General features: G+C 36.0%; 1 protein-coding gene across 2 annotated transcripts; it reads right to left on the bottom strand.

The window, feature by feature from the left end:
* Window positions 1–12792: 12792 nt before the first annotated feature.
* LOC137831630 (G-type lectin S-receptor-like serine/threonine-protein kinase At4g27290) lies at window positions 12793–16489 on the bottom strand. Of its 2 annotated transcripts, XM_068639389.1 has the most exons (7): window positions 15099–16489; window positions 14702–14827; window positions 14131–14267; window positions 13823–14033; window positions 13495–13732; window positions 13268–13415; window positions 12793–13198 (listed from the first exon to the last, which is right to left on the bottom strand). In XM_068639389.1, the coding sequence occupies exons 1-7, from the start codon at window positions 16363–16365 to the stop codon at window positions 12893–12895; spliced, it is 2433 nt and encodes an 810-aa protein (XP_068495490.1). In that variant the 5' UTR covers window positions 16366–16489; the 3' UTR covers window positions 12793–12892. The 2 variants fall into 2 exon arrangements, with proteins under 2 accessions (XP_068495490.1, XP_068495496.1); XM_068639395.1 differs by lacking the exon at window positions 13268–13415.
* Window positions 16490–17873: the final 1384 nt, after the last annotated feature.

Genomic DNA, 17873 nt, shown 5'->3' with positions numbered 1-17873 from the left:
CATGTCAAAAGATAAAAAAAATAAGTTTTTCTCAATATCTAAAGGGTGTGAAAGTGCCACAAGGACATTCCTCAAATGTGAAGAGCCTAGTGTTAATGCAAGATTTGAAGTTAATTGGATTGAAGTCTCATGATTGCCACATCTTGATGCAATAGTTGTTGTCGGTAGCTATTCATAGAATCTTACAAAAAAATGTTAGACATACCATAACCCGTTTATGCTCATTCTTCTCTTCCATCTGTTGTAAAGTCATTGATCAATTAAAACTAGATGAGCTTGAAGATGAAATTGTTGTTATCTTGTGTGAATTGGAGATGTTTTTTCCTTCATCTTTTTTCGACATCATGGTTCATCTAGTAGTGCATCTGGTAAGAGAAGTTAAATTGTGTGGAGCAGAGTACTTAAGATGGATGTATCCTGTTGAGCAGTACATGAAAATTTTGAAAGGTTATGTGAAAAATCATTATCTTCCAGAAGCTTCAATGATTGAAAGGTACATAGCTGAAGAAAATCTAATAGGTCTTCCAGCTAATTCATGGAACCACAGGTGCTCTACAAGTTAATATTTACGAGGTGTGAATATTGTAAGAAAATCTCAATCATAAGTCTTGCAAGTGTTGAAGATGGATGAAGCCCCTTCTCTACCTAGTGTTAGTTTGTGTTTGATGTAGAAAATAGCTAGTTTGTTGTAAAGTTTGTAATAGGTTTAGATGATCTTGTATGTAGGCTTGTGGTTGTGTAAGGTTGCCTTTTGGTACATGATCTATCCTAGATGCCTAACCAAGCCTAGATCAAGCACATGAAGTGGTTAAAAGTTTTTCCAAAAGCTTTTTAGAGTTTTCTTCTAAAATCAGGATACTACACAAAAATAAATCTATTTCTCTATAAAAGAACAGGTTTATTCTTTGGTTTGCTGAAAGGATTTTCGATAGTTAGTTAGGGCACCAAAGGTACAACTCAGACAGTTATTTCAGTTAGCTAAGTTGGCAGTTTTCACAAAATGAATCTCTTAAGTTCAAAACTGAATCTGTTGTTTTTACAACAACTTTTCAACTGTTTTTTGAAAAGAAGTTAGAAACTGTTTTCTATATAAAGAAAAGCCTCTCTCACATGAAAGAATGCTGAGCAATTACGTTTTTGACAGAGATCAAACATTTTCTATGTGAGAAGAAGGATTGAAAGGTTTTTTGAAAGGTTTTCCAAAGGGATTTTCAAGTGTGCTTGTTCTAGGAAACCTTTGATCTTGGTGAAGGTGCTGGTGCAGTTCTGCAGCAAATTGAACTACTGGTTTTGAGTTCTTGCATCTTCTTTTCAGGTGTAATCTTTCCTTTATTCTGGTTTTTAAAGGTGTAAGTGTTAGTCACTCCTTGATAGGGTTTCTTGGAGTGCAAGGTGTGCTGAAATAGGGTTTTTCAGCATTGATTGTATTGTTCTTGTAGTGTTCAAGAACTGCTGTGTTTGTAAGTGATTGGTACTGTTTTTAGTGAATTCCACCTTGGGGTAAGGTGAAACTGGACATAGCTCTGTATGAGTGAACCAGTATAAAAACTTGAGTGCCTTTTCTTCTCATCCCTGCACTCATTTCTGGTTTTGCTTATTTCTGTCAAGAACTAAATCTGTTCTTTTGAAATTGAATCTGTTAATTCTGGGTTTAAGTAAAAACTGTTCTTCCTGATTTGTTAAAGCTCTCTGATCATAAACAAGGCAGTTGTATATGTTGTTTTAATTGATCTGTGAACAAATAGTCTAGTCATTAAAACCTGGGAAAGATTCATTCTCTTTAAAACCTTGTGTTGAATGAATTTGATTGTTTTCATAGCATAGTTGTATTCTTCATACTCATAAAATTCAACTAATCTGATTCTGTTATAATCCTCTGTTGATTACAATTTTAATTTGAACAAATTCAAATTGTGCTAAGACTGCTCTGAAGAATCAATCTGTTTCATGTAAAAACAATCTGTTCTTTTGCCTCTGATATACTGTTAATCGTGTGTTTTTGCGAAAATTTTATAAGCTCAATTCACCCCTCCCCTCTTGAACTTAGACACTAATAGACCCAACAATTGGTATCAAGAGCTAGGGCTTGTATTTTGCTCAAGTGTATGCATGATGTCTTCGTTTAAAATGCCTTTTGCTGAAGGTTCGTCTATTAATAGACCTCCTATGTTTGGTGGTGTTAACTATGCTTTCTGGAAAATCAGGATGAAGATCTTTATGGAGTCTATTGACATGGGAATCTGGGATGCAGTGGTCAGTGGACCTTTTATACCTATGCAGGTTGTCAAAGATGAAACAATAAAGAAGCCTTGATCTGAATGGAGTGAAACCGAGAAGAAGAAGGCCCAATATGACTCATTAGCCAAGAATATCATCACCTCTGCACTGAATATGGATGGGTTCTTTAGAGTCTCTCAATGTAACTCAGCAAAGGAGATGTGGGATGTACTAGAGGTAACTCATGAAGGGATTGATGATGTGAAACGGGCAAGGAAACACTCACTAATTCAGGAGTACGAGCTGTTCAGAATGCAATCAGAAGAAAGTATTGCAGATGTGCAGAAATGATTTACACATATTGTAAATCACCTCACTAGCCTTGGTAAAGTCTTTGACAAGGAAGAGCTCAACATAAAGGTGCTAAAATGTCTTGATAGGAGCTGGCAGCCTAAGGTAACAACAATCTCAGAATCCAAAGATTTATCCAAGATGTCCACTGCTGCACTTTTTGGAAAGCTGATAGAGCATGACATAAAGCTGAAAAGATTGAAAGAACAAGAAACTGTGGAGAAGAAGGCCAAAGGAATTGCTCTGAAAACTACCATGGAACATGATACAAGTGAGGAAGAAGTTGATCCTGAACATGATGAGACCGTGAGTCTGCTCACCAGAAAATTTAGCAGGTTTCTTAGAAAGAAAAACTGTGACAAAACTCAGCAAAGAAAGAGGTACTCCAAACAACCTAATGATTCAAATTCTTCCAATTACACGTGCTTTGGATGTGGTAAACCAGGTCATATAAAAGCTGATTGTCCAAACAATCAAAATAAAGAAAAATCAGCAAGCAAGAAGAGTGACAAAGGCAAAGGTAGAAGGGCATACATCTCATGGGAAGAAAATGATGTATCCTCATCCAGTAATTCCTCAACTGAAAGTGAAGAAGCAAATTTGTGCTTCATGGTGAATGATGAAGGATACAACTCTGACTCAGTAAGTTATTTTTCTACTGATTATGAAAACTATGATCAACTGTTAATAGCTTTTAAGGAAACACATAATGAAGCAAAAAGGTTGGCTATAATGTGCAACAGATTGAATAGAGTAAATAGGGTACTTGAATCTAAGGTCAAAGCTCTTGAAGAAGAACTGCACAAAGCTAAAACTGAATTGGTTAGCCTTGAATTAACATGTTTGCATGCATCAATTAAAACTTGTGATAATTGTAAGAAGCTGGAAAAACAAGTTGAATATTTGTTAAAAACACTTTCAAATTTCACTAAAGGAAGAGAAAATCTTGAAACCTTATTAGGTTCACAGAATGCTGTTTTCAATAAAAATGGTCTAGGATATAATCCTGGAATGAAAAGTAATGTGAAAAAGCTGTCCAGTTTTTTTGTTCCTTCCAAAACAGGTTTTTCTTCTTTTAGTTGTTCAAAAACAATGCATACTGCAACATGTTTTTATTGTATGAAGTCTGGTCATGTATCTAGAACATGTAAAGCTAGGAGGTACCTTGTTCCTAAAGGATTGGCCAAATGGGTTCCTAAGGAAAGGTATTAATCATGCTGGACCCTAGACTAAAGGGGTACCATATGTGCTAAATGTGTTTTGTTGCAGAAAAACAGCAGGAAAAACCAGTGGTACCTGGACAGTGGCTGCTCAAAGCACATGACTGGTGATATAACTCAGTTCATAAATCTAAAACTCAAAGCTGAAGGGCATGTCACATATGGGGACAACAATAGAGGAAAAATTCTTTGAAGAGGAGATGTTGGTACTAAAGACTCAACCACTATTGAGAATGTCCTATATGTTGAAGGGCTAAAACATAGTATTCTAAGCATTAGCCAGTTGTGTGACAAGGGATACAAGGTCAATTTCGAAGCCAACACTTGTACAATTTCAAATGAAATTTCTGGTAAGGTGTTGTTCACTGGAAAAGGGTAAACAACATCTATCTCTTAGACATTATAAAGAGTTGTTCTGAAAATGAGTGTTTGTTATCTAAAAATGATGAGTCATGGCTGTGGCATAGGAGGCTAGCTCATATTCACACAAATCACTTGAATAAGCTAAAGTCTAAGGAACTTGTTTCTGGTTTACCAAACATAAAATTTCAAAATAACAGATTGTGTGATGCTTGTGTAAAGGGAAAACAGATTAGAACTACCTTTAAATCAAAAGATATGGTTTCTACAAATAAAGCTTTGGATGTTTTGCATATGGGCCTGTTTGGACCATCTAGGACTGCTAGCTTAGCTGGAAATTACTATGCTTTGATGATTATTAATGATTTTTCAAGATATACATGGACCTTGTTTCTTGCTTCTAAAAATGATGCATATAAAGCCTTTAAGAAACTAGCTAAGGTTCTGCATAATGAAAATGAAAATAGGATAAAACAGATTTGTAGTGATCATGGGGGAGAATTTCAAAATGCAAAGTTTGATAAATATTGTGAAAAACATGGGATCATACATAGTTATTCTGCTCCTAGGACACCCCAACAAAATGGTGTTGTTGAAAGAAAGAATAGATCACTAGAAGAGTTAGCTAGGACTATGCTAAATGAATCTGGTTTACCTAAATACTTTTGGGCTGATGCTGTATACACTGCTTCTTATGTGCTTAACAGAACCTTGATTAGACCAATCCTTAAGAAAACTCCCTATGAACTGTATAAAGGAAGGAAGCCTAGCATTAGTCATCTTAGGGTATTTGGCTGCAAATGCTTTGTTTTAAATAATGGTAAAGATAATCTGGGGAAATTTGATCCTAAATCTGATGAAGGAATACATATTGGTTATGCTATAAATGGTCATGCTTATAGAGTGTATAACAAAAGATTGCTTGCAGTTGAAGAATTTATACATGTTGTGTTTGATGAAACAGATTTTTCTGTGCCCAAATCTGTTCTGGATGAATCTGGTATGGATGATTTAAGAACCATTCTGCAAAAGAATCAATCCAGTGAGCTTGATGCAACTAATTCAAATTCTATCAAAGAATCTACTGTGAATGCAGGATTGCCTAAAGAATGGAAGACTCCAAGGGATCTCACTCTTGACAATGTAATTGGTAAAATTGAGAAAGGAGTCTCAACAAGGAATTCACTCAATAACTTCTGCAGAACAGTGGCTTTTGTGTCACAGATTGAGCCTAAAAGCCTGGAAGAAGCACTGCAAGACAACAATTGGATAACAGCAATGCAGGAAGAGCTGAACCAGTTTGAATACAATGAAGTGTGGACCTTGGTTCCAAGAAAGCATGAGATGAATATCATAGGAACCAAGTGGGTGTACAGGAACAAGATGGATGAACATGGGGCTATCACTAGAAATAAAGCAAGGCTGGTTGCTAAAGGTTATAACCAAGAAGATGGAATTGATTTTGGTGAAACCTATGCACCAGTAGCACGTCTTGAAGCTGTCAGATTACTTCTAGCATTTTCCAGCATACAAGGTTTCAAGTTGTTTCAAATGGATGTCAAGAGTGCATTTCTAAATGGTTACATCAATGAAGAGGTGTTTGTATCTCAACCTCCAGGGTTTGAAGATCACAAAAATCCAGAACATGTGTACATGCTTAAGAAGGCCTTATATGGATTGAAGCAAGCACCTAGGCAATGGTATGAGAGGCTAAGCAAATTTCTGCTCTCTCAAGGATATAGTCGTGGCAATTCTGATAAAACTCTCTTTATAAAGAAGAAAAGAGAAGACATTATACTTGTGCAAGTCTATGTGGATGATATTATCTTTGGATCCACAAATGAAGAGATGTGTGAAGACTTTGTGAAAACCATGAAAAGTGAGTTTGAGATGTCAATGTTAGGAGAAATGAATTTCTTCCTTGGACTACAAGTTAAACAACTCAAGGATGGAATTTTCATAAGCCAAGAAAAATACTGCAAGGAGCTACTTAAGAGGTTTGATATGGATCAATGCAAAGCAATCAACACTCCTATTTCAACAAGCTGCTAGCTGGATCAAGATTCTGCAGGAAAATCAGTGGATCAAACTAAGTATAGGGGTTTAATTGGTTCCTTATTATACTTAACTGCCAGCAGGCCTGACATTATGTTTGTTGTGTGCTTATGTGCTAGATATCAATCTGCTCCAAAGGAATCACACTACAATGCAGCAAAGAGAATTCTGAAATACTTGCAAGGATCTAAGGATGTTGGATTATGGTATCCTAACAATGTATCTTTAAATTTAACTGGTTTTTCATACTCTGACTTTGCAGGTTGCAAGGTTGACAGAAAAAGCACAAGTGGGACTTGTCACATGCTTGGATCAAGCCTAACCCATAATTCTGTAGCATATCTGATAGATTTGATTTTTCTTCAAAACCCATAATTCTTGAAATCTGATCAAATTGTTTTGCTTTAAAATTTGTGATTTTCAAAAATTGGTTTAAAGACTCTATATAAACCTAGCACAAATCAGCTTTTCTCTCACACCCTCTCATCTGGGATATAAGCTGTCCAGGTTCACATTTTCTTCACCACAGGTTTCGTTTCTGTTTTGAGTGTTAATCTAAACTGCAATTTTTTTTTCTAGCTAGAATAGTATATTAATAAACTGGTGCAGGTAAAAACAGATTGAGCATGGCATCCTCATCACACAGAAAGAAGAAATCCAAGGAGCAATCCAGCAGCAACCAAGGTATTCTGGAGAAATGGTTTGCTGGAGATTCTGAAGCAATGACAAGGTTCATCCATGAGACAAGAAGGAAGCAAGTCAATGCGCCCAAAGTGCTAGAATTCTCTTGGTTAAGAGAAGAAAATCTGACTAAAGCAAAAACCTTGCTCAAGCATCAAAAGCTGAAGAACTTCCTAGAAATGACTGGAAATGTCTATCCAGACTTGGTGAAAGTATTCTACAGCAACTTGGTTCAAGATGGCAAAAATTTGGTCTCTCATTTGAAAGGTGTGAAGCTGAAGATTACAAGAGAAATATGGAGCAATGTGGGAGGAATCAAGTACTCTGGAATGAAGGTTAGCAAAAGGAACACTGTTGGAATTCAGGGATTCAACAAGATGCAGTTTTACAGAAGTTGTGTGAGAAACCCTGTTGAACCAGTAGCTAGATTTCATGCTGGAAATCTCACAATCATTCCAAGACTCCTAGCCTACATCATTGCTTGGCAGCTTACTCCAAGAGGAAGTAATCATGCAACTCTTCATGAAGAAGATTTGATTCTGCTGTACTGTATCATGAACCAACTCAAGGTAAATTGGGTGAGTACAATGGTGGAGCATATGCTCAAATCCACAAGGTTACCAGACTATCGTTTTCCATATGCTATTTTTGTGTCAAAGCTAATCGATTATTTTGAAGTTGACACTACAAATGAGAGAAATGACACCATTAAGGCAGCAAGTGAAATAGACAACTCCACTCTCTTGAAGATGGGCTTTCAAAAGGAAGATGACAACTGGGTATTTAGAAGGAATGCTGTAAACAGAGCTGAAAATGAAGCAGCTGATCCAGAAAATGAAGAAGAAAATGCTGATGGGGTGCAGCACATGGATGCATCACCAGTGCACTCTGCTGGACATGAAGATGTTGCTGCTACAAGTCAAAATGCAATGGTTGCATATGAGGAACCTGAGTACAGAGGTGAACCTCTGTCCATGTTTGAAAGACAAGTGCTAAGCAGGCTGGACACACTCACATATGAGCAGAAGGCACACTATGAAATGACTTATGCCAGGTTTCAACACTTGGATGACCAACTTGAAGGAGTTCAAGTGCAGCTAGCTGAGCTCTACTACAACGACAAGTGATCCTATATCTAAGTCTTTAGCTTTTATATGTTGTTGAAAAATCTGGATTTAATTTGTTTGTCTTTACTCTGCACTGTTTTTTAGTTGATTTTATTGTGGTTTGTAATAGAACTTAATACTGGATTTATAGTTTGAACTGTGATGAATGGCTTGTATGTTTTTATCCCATGCTTTATTCTGTTTGATGAATCCAAAGGGGGAGAAGAACAGCTCACAGAAAGCTCATAAAAGTTGATGCTCTGACTCAAGCTACATGGAGGTAGCACAAAACTCACAACTGCTCCATTCTGGTTTTATGTCTAAATATTCTGTGTAGGTTTTGGCAATTAGTCTAATACAGATTGTGATCATCAAACTATTCTGTGCAAAGGGGATTTGTCTCCATCAAACAGGAGGAGATTGTTGAAGATGGATGAAGCCCCTTCTCTACCTAGTGTTAGTTTGTGTTTGATGTAGAAAATAGCTAGTTTGTTGTAAAGTTTGTAATAGGTTTAGACGATCTTGTATGTAGGCTTGTGGTTGTGTAAGGTTGCCTTTTGGTACATGATCTATCCTAGATGCCTAACCAAGCCTAGATCAAGCACATGAAGTGGTTAAAAGTTTTTCCAAAAGCTTTTTAGAGTTTTCTTCTAAAATCAGGATACTGCACAAAAAATAAATATGTTTCTCTGTAAAAGAACAGGTTTATTCTTTGGTTTGCTGAAAGGATTTTTGAAAGTTAGTTAGGGCACCAAAGGTACAACTCAGACAGTTATTTTAGTTAGCTGAGTTGGCAGTTTTCACAAAATGAATATGTTAAGTTCAAAACTGAATCTGTTGTTTTCATAACAGCTTTTCAACTGTTTTTTGAAAAGAAGTTAGAAACTGTTTTTTATATAAAGAAAAGCCTCTCTCACATGAAAGAATGCTGAGCAATTACGTTTTTGACAGAGATCAGACATTTTCTATGTGAGAAGAAGGATTGAAAGGTTTGTTGAAAGGTTTTCCAAAGGGATTTTCAAGTGTGCTTGTTCTAGGAAACCTTTGATCTTGGTGAAGGTGCTGGTGCAGTTCTGCAGCAAATTGAACTACTGGTTTTGAGTTCTTGCATCTTCTTTTCAGGTGTAATCTTTCCTTTATTCTGGTTTGTAAAGGTGTAAGTGTTAGTCACTCCTTGATAGGGTTTCTTGGAGTGCAAGGTGTGCTGAAATAGGGTTTTTCAGCATTGATTGTATTGTTCTTGTAGTTTTCAAGAACTGTTGTGTTTGTAAGTGATTGGTACTGTTTTTAGTGGATTCCACATTGGGGTAAGGTGAAACTGGACGTAGCTCTGTATGAGTGAACCAGTATAAAAACTTGCATGCCTTTTCTTCTCATCCCTGCACTCATTTCTGGTTTTGCTTATTTCTGTCAAGAACTAAATCTGTTCTTTTGAAATTGAATATGTTAATTCTGGGTTTAAGTAAAAACTGTTCTTCCTTATTTGTTAAAGCTCTCTGATCATAAACAAGGCAGTTGTATATGTTGTTTTAATTGATCTGTGAACAAATAGTTTAGTCATTAAAACCTGGGAAAGATTCATTCTCTTTAAAACCTTGTGTTGAATGAATTTGATTGTTTTCATAGCATAGCTGTATTCTTCATACTCATAAAATTCAACTAATCTGATTCTGTTATAATCCTCTGTTGATTACAATTTTAATTTGAACAAATTCAAATTGTGCTAAGACTGCTCTGAAGAATCAATCTGTTTCATGTAAAAACAATCTGTTCTTTTGCCTCTGATATACTGTTAATCGTGTGTTTTTGCGAAAATTTTATAAGCTCAATTCACCCCTCCCCTCTTGAACTTAGACACTAATAGACCCAACAGCAAGCACATTTGTATATATTGAATAACACAAATGAAGTTATACCTTAAATAGAAACTCATAAAGCCATTGTGAAGGAATATAACCCAAGACAAGCAGAGAAATGGGTCTTGATGGAACATATAGAACATTCATGCCTTGGTTTAAAGACGAGGTGTTAAAGGATTCAACGACATCGAAGACTTTGACCTGGTTGGCTGCTGGATTGAAGTTTGATGTCTCTTGTACAACGTACGAAGTGAACAATTGTATATTTCACACAAAGTCTATGGATGAAAAAACTACAGTTCAAAATTTTGGTGTTACTCTTGAAGCTGAGTCAATACAGTCATCATTCAGAAGCATAGAAGAATGCGGTTATTTATCATAGCCGCATTTATAAATTGCATTTACGAATGCGGCTAAATAGCCGCCATCTTATGTGTTGGAGTTAAGACTACGTGTAAATCAAATGCGACTATATACCCGCCGGTAAAGGTACCTTGTTTCTTAACACTAGACTGAAACTGAATACTTATGTATTTTCGTAATCTCTCTCTGACTTGATCGTCGGAGTGTGATCAACAAGTAGAGCCCCCTTTGTTTCAACGGAGCCACATTCCAGTGCAACAAGACGTAGAACAAATTCTAAAGGAGATAGACCGGAGCTAGAGCTTATCACCGCAGTCAACCGACGAGAACAATACTAATAGATTAAATTTTGTAGAAATGATGTAATTATAGTGTAAAAAATTCTAACTATAAATATGTATATAATTATATAAATATAAAAATATTTATATTATTAATGAGATTACCATATTAAAATAAATATAGACTTTCAATAATTATCTGGTAGTCACTGAAAGGTTCAAGGTAGATTAACTATCAATAAGACTGACTTAGAATGTTAGCATATAAATTTTTTAGCTTTAATTATCTAATAGACAATGTTCAGTTATAGTCTCTCTAACAACATTAATTAAGCGAAGGTTCCAAACAAAAAGTTTGTGTCTGACTCATGAAATTTAATTATAAATAATATCTTTAATTTTTTGGTTATACAAAATGATTATTCACCTTCATTTGAAAAAATAAAATTAGAATTTATCATTTAACGCTCGGTAAAGGTGAATTTCTTGAAAAGCAGTATTGGTGGGGTGGGGGTCGATCAGTATACACTTTGCTGCTTTGCTAATATTCTTAACTGTAAGGTTATGAAAAACCTATTCAAATACCTCGGGATGCTGGTAGGGGGGTGTCATAGGAAGGAAGTGTTTTAGGATGGGGTGTTGGATAGAATAAAGAACAGTTTGGGAAGGTGGATGGGCAGAAGTATTTCGATGTCTGGGAGGATTTGTCTTATCAAGTCTGTTTTGTCTGCTATTCCTCTATTTTACCTCTCCTTGTTTAAAATTCCTTCTGTGATGGTGAAGAAGATTGTGAAATTGCAAAGGGATTTCCTGAGGGGCTGGGGATCCGAAGGGAGAAAGATTGCGTGGTTCTCCTGGGAAAAGGTGTGTGAACCACAAAATGCTGGAGGTCTTGGGATTATTAATATTAAGCTCTTCAATGTTGCACTTTTGGGAAAATGGATTTGGAGGATGGGCTCTTCCGAGGACGGTTTATGGAAGGAGGTTTTAGAGTCTAAGTATGGAGGCTGGAGAAGTCTGAAAGTGTCTAACCCATACAGGTATGGGTCCCTCTGGTGGAAAGACTTGAAAAAGGTGTGGGCGTCGAAGGACTGGGAAGACAAGTTCGAAGACCGCGTTAAGTGGGAACTTGGCAATGGGAAGAGTATATTGTTTTGGGAAGACGTTTGGGTGGGTAATATTGCATTGAAAGGTAAATTTTCCGAGACTGTTTTCCCTGAGCCTGAACAATGAGTCTCTACTGGAAGATTGCGGGAATTGGTTTAACGGTGTGGAAGTGGAATCTTGATTGGCGAAGAAGTTTGTTTGATTGGGAGAAGACCCAGGTCTGTCAACTGCATGAGGAGGTCTCTGGGTTGGGTCTTGAGCTGGGTTTTATTGACTGGTGGTCCTGGAAAGGTAGTATGCCCCCTGTTTACTCGATGAAATCTGCTTATAGTGTTTTAAGGGGAGAAGGCAAAGGGGAGTTTTCGTATCTTTATAACCTGTTCTGGAAATGTAAGGTTCTTCCTACTGCTCAGGTTTTGACTTGGAGGGTGTTGGAAAACAAAATTGCTACTAAAGTTAACTTGGTTAGGCGAGGGGTGGTGGTGGTCAATATTATTTGTTGCTTGTGTGGGGCACAAGAGGAATCTACAAATCATTTGTTCTTTGGTTGCAGAATTGCCTGGCTAGTTTGGAACCAATGTCTCTTGTGGTTAGGATTGGTGTCGGCTGCTCCAATTGACCCTTTCTCAAATTTTTTGCAGCTCTCTTTAGGTAAAGCTTCTGCTTCCGTCAACTCTGTTTCGGGAAGTGTGTGGATTGTTGTGGTATGGGAGATATGGATCCATAGGAATAAGATAATTTTCAACGGTGGTGTGGTGGACCACCTTGAAATCTTTTCTATGGCCCAACTGAAGGTTTGGACTTGGGTTACCTTTAAAGTTTCTACTGCTCAATTCTCCTTCTCTGATTGGTGTTTGGCTCCTATGTCTTGTCTCAATTTGTTATAACTATTGATTATTGTCTCTTTGGTAGGTTGGCATAAGTGGGTTGAGTGTTAGTTGTTTGAGTCTGCTGGGTTGGATATTCTGTAGGAAGCTTTTAGTTTTGTTTGTTTGTTGGGTTATCCTGTTGATCCCTTTTGTAGTTTTGGTGGTTTCTGGTTTGTCTATGCTTGTTGGTGGCTTTTTTTTCCTCATTTGGGAGTGGGTGTGGTGGTGAGGTACGTTACAGTGTCTTGTTATGTATACGGGTTGAATCACCCCTAAAGTGGTTCTATTTATTTATTTATTATTGTTGATAAAAAAAACGCTCGTAGAAAAATTATATTTATTCATTATGTTCTAGAAAACAAATGTGACAACATCTACAAACTACATAAGTGATTATGTAGGTAAGAAGTAGATTATTTTTGTCTATCTATCACTTAACATTGAGATAGTGACGTTATTAACAGAAAAGGATGCAAGGCTCTTACAAGAAGATTTTCTACTAGTTAAGATGTCTTTGATTAAGTAGCTAGGCTCCTTGGGAAGAGGTAATATGTTCTCGTTGTTCAACATTGTGATCACCAAATCCATGTTTGGTCTTTCATTAGGATGATGTTGTACACATAAAAGACCAATATGAATACAACGTAGGGCTTCGTTTAGAATGCTTGAATCCTCCAAACTAGAGTCAATAAATTGTATTGCATTTCCCTCTCTCCACAATCCCCATGCCTAAAATATTTTGAAACAATGTTATACATTTATCATTATATAAAAGGAAAATAAAGTTATTGAACTCACATGATCAATAAGATTATTGTAGTCGTTTGGATGAAAGAGCCTGTTTTTCTTGCCACTTACTATCTCAAGCAATAATACACCGAAGCTAAACACATCGGATTTGGTGGAAAATATTCCATCAAAAGCATATTCAGGTGACATATAACCACTAAAAAAAATCCAACAATTACTTTGATGTTTGATAATTAAGTAATACTTAAGATTTTATTGTGAATAAAAATACTTACTATGTACCAACTACTTTGTTTGTTTGTCCTTCAATCTGATCATCTCCACACATTCGAGCTAAACCGAAATCTGAAATTTTTGGATTCATTTTATCATCTAATAACACGTTACTCGCCTTAAGATCTCTATGTATGATTCTTAGTCTGGAGTCTTGATGAAGATATTGTAATCCTCGAGCAATTCCATTTATGATGCGATGACGCTTAGGCCAATCAAGCAACTTTCTTCCACTAGAATCTGTAAAATGTTGTTGTAATTTTTTATAATATCACAAGAGACATAAGAAAAAAAAAATCCTACATTGAATTAAAATTTAAGGACACTAACCAAAGAGAAAGAAGTCTAAGCTTTTGTTGGCCATATATTCGTACAAAAGCAGTTTCTCGTTATGTTGAATGCAACATCCAAGAACTTTTACTAGATTTCGATGTTGAAGTTGGGCACATAACATAACCTCATTCTTAAATTCTTTTAATCCTTGTGTAGATGTTTGTGAAAGTCTCTTAACAGCAATCTCTCGTCCATCGGGTAGTGTTCCCTAATCACATTATATTGAAGGAAAGAGTTAGATATATAAAGAATAATAACTTTGCATGTTCATTTTGTTAACTACATAAAGTGTATTGTTCACTTACCCTATATACTTGCCCAAAACCACCTTCACCAAGCTTATTGTGATTTGAGAAGTAATTTGTTGCGTGTTCTACTGAGGCAAGGTCAAACAAAGGTTGCTCAAAGTCTTCTTCTTGGCTTTCATTTTCCATTCCTTTGACTATATAGTGATGGAATTTTATTTCAACCAAACAATGTAAACAATGAAAATTTAATTAAAGGACCGTATACTAACAAAGTGTACTTTGGGTTGCATTAGTTTCAAATTTTATGGTATGTACTCTATTCTTAATTGAAAGTATTGTATTTTAAAATATGTTAGTAATATAGGAGAAGTAAGAAATGGTAATATTTCCATCTAAAAATAGCAATGATATGTCTTCACACCCTTTAAATTCACTTCACCTAAATAAATAATTATTTTATTATAATATAATATTTTATTCTAAAACACAGTTGTAAAGTAATTATTTTTACAATTTAGAATGTGGAACAAACTTTATTAATGTCGGAATGTATTTTTTTTATTATTATTTCAAAATGAAAAACAACAAAGATTTTAGGAATCACTATGCAACACTGAGTGAATCGTACCTTTGGTTTTTCTTTTGCTACTCCAATAAATGAATATGGAAATCAATAGTATCACAATAGCTGAGCAAATGGTGCTTGCAAACACAACTACCTTTCTCTTCGAATGATCATTCCCATGTCGATTTTCTTGAACATGACAGAGACAAGAAAATAAATAATCAATATAAGAAGGAAATTGAATATTAACATATTTTATTTGGCTGATGATGAAGGTCATGCTTGAACAAATTTCTAAAAGGAAAACAATAAAAAATATCCGTAACCTGAAATCAATTTTTATAGAAATTTATAATCATATCTAACTTTTTTTTGAAAGGTAATTAAATTATATAAATTACTTTTAACTCGAAGTTATTTTAACTTTCTCCAACCCCAAAATCAAAATCGAAGTTCATACCTGTTTCTGACACGGCCAATCTAACATACAGATCTTGTCCAGCATTTGCCATGATTCTTATATCTAACAGATCACCTAACCAAATGACACACCCACTACCTTCTCCTGTTATGTCTGAATTTGCATAAGCTTTGCATGAGCAATTTTCCCTGCATTTGTTCTTGCATTCCTCAAGTGTCATACTTGCATTAACCCATGAAAATGTAGTCTCTGGTGTCTTTACGTTAGCGAATCTGAGAAACCCATCTTTAGTCTTGTCCATGCAGCTCCAAGTTTGGTTGTGCACGCACCCTTCATGAAAGTTCATCTGGGTCCAGTTTTGGGGTGCTTTTGGCTTGAATCCATCTAAACACCTGCACATGGGTGCCTTACTAACGTCACAAATCCCAAACGCGCCACATATATTATAGCCGTCGCATAAATCACTTGGCAACTGAGAAGACACCCTCCACGTTTTACCATCATTGTTCCATGTCAAGCGCTGACGAAGATAAAGCGTTTGATTCAACACAAGTCTTGAAATCACTGAGCTATCATTCGTGCTATATGTAGCGTAGAATTCATCCTTGTTGGAGACAATCGTGTAGCTTACTACCGAGTTGGACAAAGTGGGGCTACCGCTTAATTTAGTTCCATCCCAAGGGCCACTTCTGTAGAACTTTGTAGAGCCCTTCCACATAACCTCTTCAGGATAACTTGTTTGTGAAATGAATCCCGTGAAGTCCCCTGGTGAAGGGTCATCCCAGTTTTTCCACGCGGTTAGGCCCCTGTTAAGCCCTTTCTTCAAGTCCCACCCTATTTTCATGCCAGGAAGAAACGTGTCTGAAGGATAGTCAAAACTCTGCCAGAAGTAGTTTTCAGGATTCGTGTCTTTGTCGTCTCTGAGAACCAAGTTGCCTGAGTCCAAAATCTGTGCCACCACAAGCACCCCTGTTGTTGTTGTTGTGTTAGTTGACCAAATAACGGTGTTGCTGTGGCTGAGTACGAGGTCTCCCTGTGAGTTTATGCTCAACTTTGTTGAGTTGTCGGTGATTGGACTTTCACGGTTTGCAACCCAAACAACGGTTCTGAGGGGTATGTTTGTGTACCAGATTCCTAGATAGCGGTTTGAGGAAGTGGTAGATGGGGTGAAGAAACCCAACTCAAAGATTCCATTGTTTGAAACCAAGGTCTTGTCTTCTTCAAGTGACCCATACTGGGTGATGGTATCTGAAGCGGCCGAAAATTTAGAGAAGAACAAAAATAAGAGAATAGTAAGACTGGGCATTGTACGTTAATTTCTCCTCATGAATTTACCGTTAAAATAGAAGCATTGAAGTTTGCAGTTGGTATACTGGTCCCATCCTTCTTTGGGTTCAATGTGGAAGGAATCTATATGGGTTATGTTATTGTAAGAGGCTGACACACTCTTACCGATTCAATAATTGATTTCTTTTTATTGGTCATGCTTCACTTCCTCCATCATTTCCTTTGGTCCTAAATCTCAAGATTCGATTCTCTAAATCTCAAGATTCGATTCTCGGATCTCTAAATCTCAAGATTCGATTCTCGGACGGGAAGCGATGACTATTTTAAAATAAGTCTATCATGTTAGAAGTAATAATTTGTTTCTAAGGACGGGTATCGAACTCATAAGGACCTGTTGCATTATCAAATATAAGATTCAATAGAAAACACTTAGTAAAAGTTTGAAGAATTTGTTCTGTATGATTGCAAGAATGTAAATAAGCAAAATAAAGATTGTTGATACAATTGAGAAAATTGGTATTGGGATTTGTTCTTCTCACTCTTTTGTATTTTGAAAAACATAATAATATTCTATCATTTGATTGACATTAACACTCATATAAAATTCATTTATATCAATTTATTGCATATAAAATTATTAAGATAATCTCCTAAATATCGATTTCTCGCATATTTATAAAAACTCTTTAACCTTTCGATTAGATGTTGATAGCTATTAACATTTCAAATATATTCCTAAGATTCAAATATATTAAGCATTATCGTTTAGGTTAGAAACTTAGAAGTACTTTTCAGTCAAATCTAAGGATCAAAATCATGGTAAACAAGCCTTACGAATAAAATAACAATAATAATACCAATCATCAATCAAGAACAAAATATATTTAAATATCACCTCAATAAATAAGAGTTTGAACAAATTACTCTCAATCCCAAAGGGTAGAATTAGTCACTCATGTTGGCTATTACAAGCATGAAAATCAAGAAAAGAAGATTAAGGATGTTTCTCCTTGACGGCTGCCTCTTCTAAGATTTTCTATCACCTCCTATTCTCCCAATGATCTCAATGATATCTAGGGTTGTGCCACATGCCTCATATTTAAGCTAGTTGAGTTTGGACTAAGTGACTTCTCATTTAGGCGAATTGGACGAGAAAAAGCCCAACCTCTCTAGAGTGGTCTCACCTGGGCGAGATTGAGCTTGCTTGGACGAGTTACTATAGAAGGTTTCTGGCTTAGGCGAGTTTGGGCGAGTGTTGGAGTGTTCCAACTTTCCCTTTTTATCTTGTATATTCTCCTTTAGCCCTTTCATCTCCATTTTCCCCTAGAATCCTAAAATTAACACAAATTTGAGAATAAATCGTTCTTATTCATATTATAATCACAAAATATGTAAAAAGGCTTAAATTCATAAATTAGGGGTTAAATTATAGTTATTTTATCAATAAATATCCACAAGTATTTGTATTTTAATATGAAATATTACTGAAATATGACACTTATCTAAAAGGTACTCTGACGTTCAAGT

The sequence above is a fragment of the Phaseolus vulgaris genome, chromosome 11 (assembly GCF_000499845.2).
Source record: "Phaseolus vulgaris cultivar G19833 chromosome 11, P. vulgaris v2.0, whole genome shotgun sequence".
Lineage (NCBI taxonomy): Eukaryota > Viridiplantae > Streptophyta > Magnoliopsida > Fabales > Fabaceae > Phaseolus > Phaseolus vulgaris.
This window is presented reverse-complemented; position numbering and strand designations above follow the sequence as displayed.

What these genes read in the sequence shown, in the direction of transcription:
- LOC137831630 (XM_068639389.1), bottom strand. Translation starts at nt 16,365, where the DNA reads ATGCCCAGTCTTACTATTCTCTTATTTTTGTTCTTCTCTAAATTTTCG. An exon ending in ATTGGCCGTGTCAGAAACAG is followed by an intron (nt 14,828 to 15,098) that starts GTATGAACTTCG and finishes GTCATGTTCAAG; the next exon opens with AAAATCGACATGGGAATGAT. An exon ending in GTTTTGGGCAAGTATATAGG is followed by an intron (nt 14,034 to 14,130) that starts GTAAGTGAACAA and finishes TAATGTGATTAG; the next exon opens with GGAACACTACCCGATGGACG.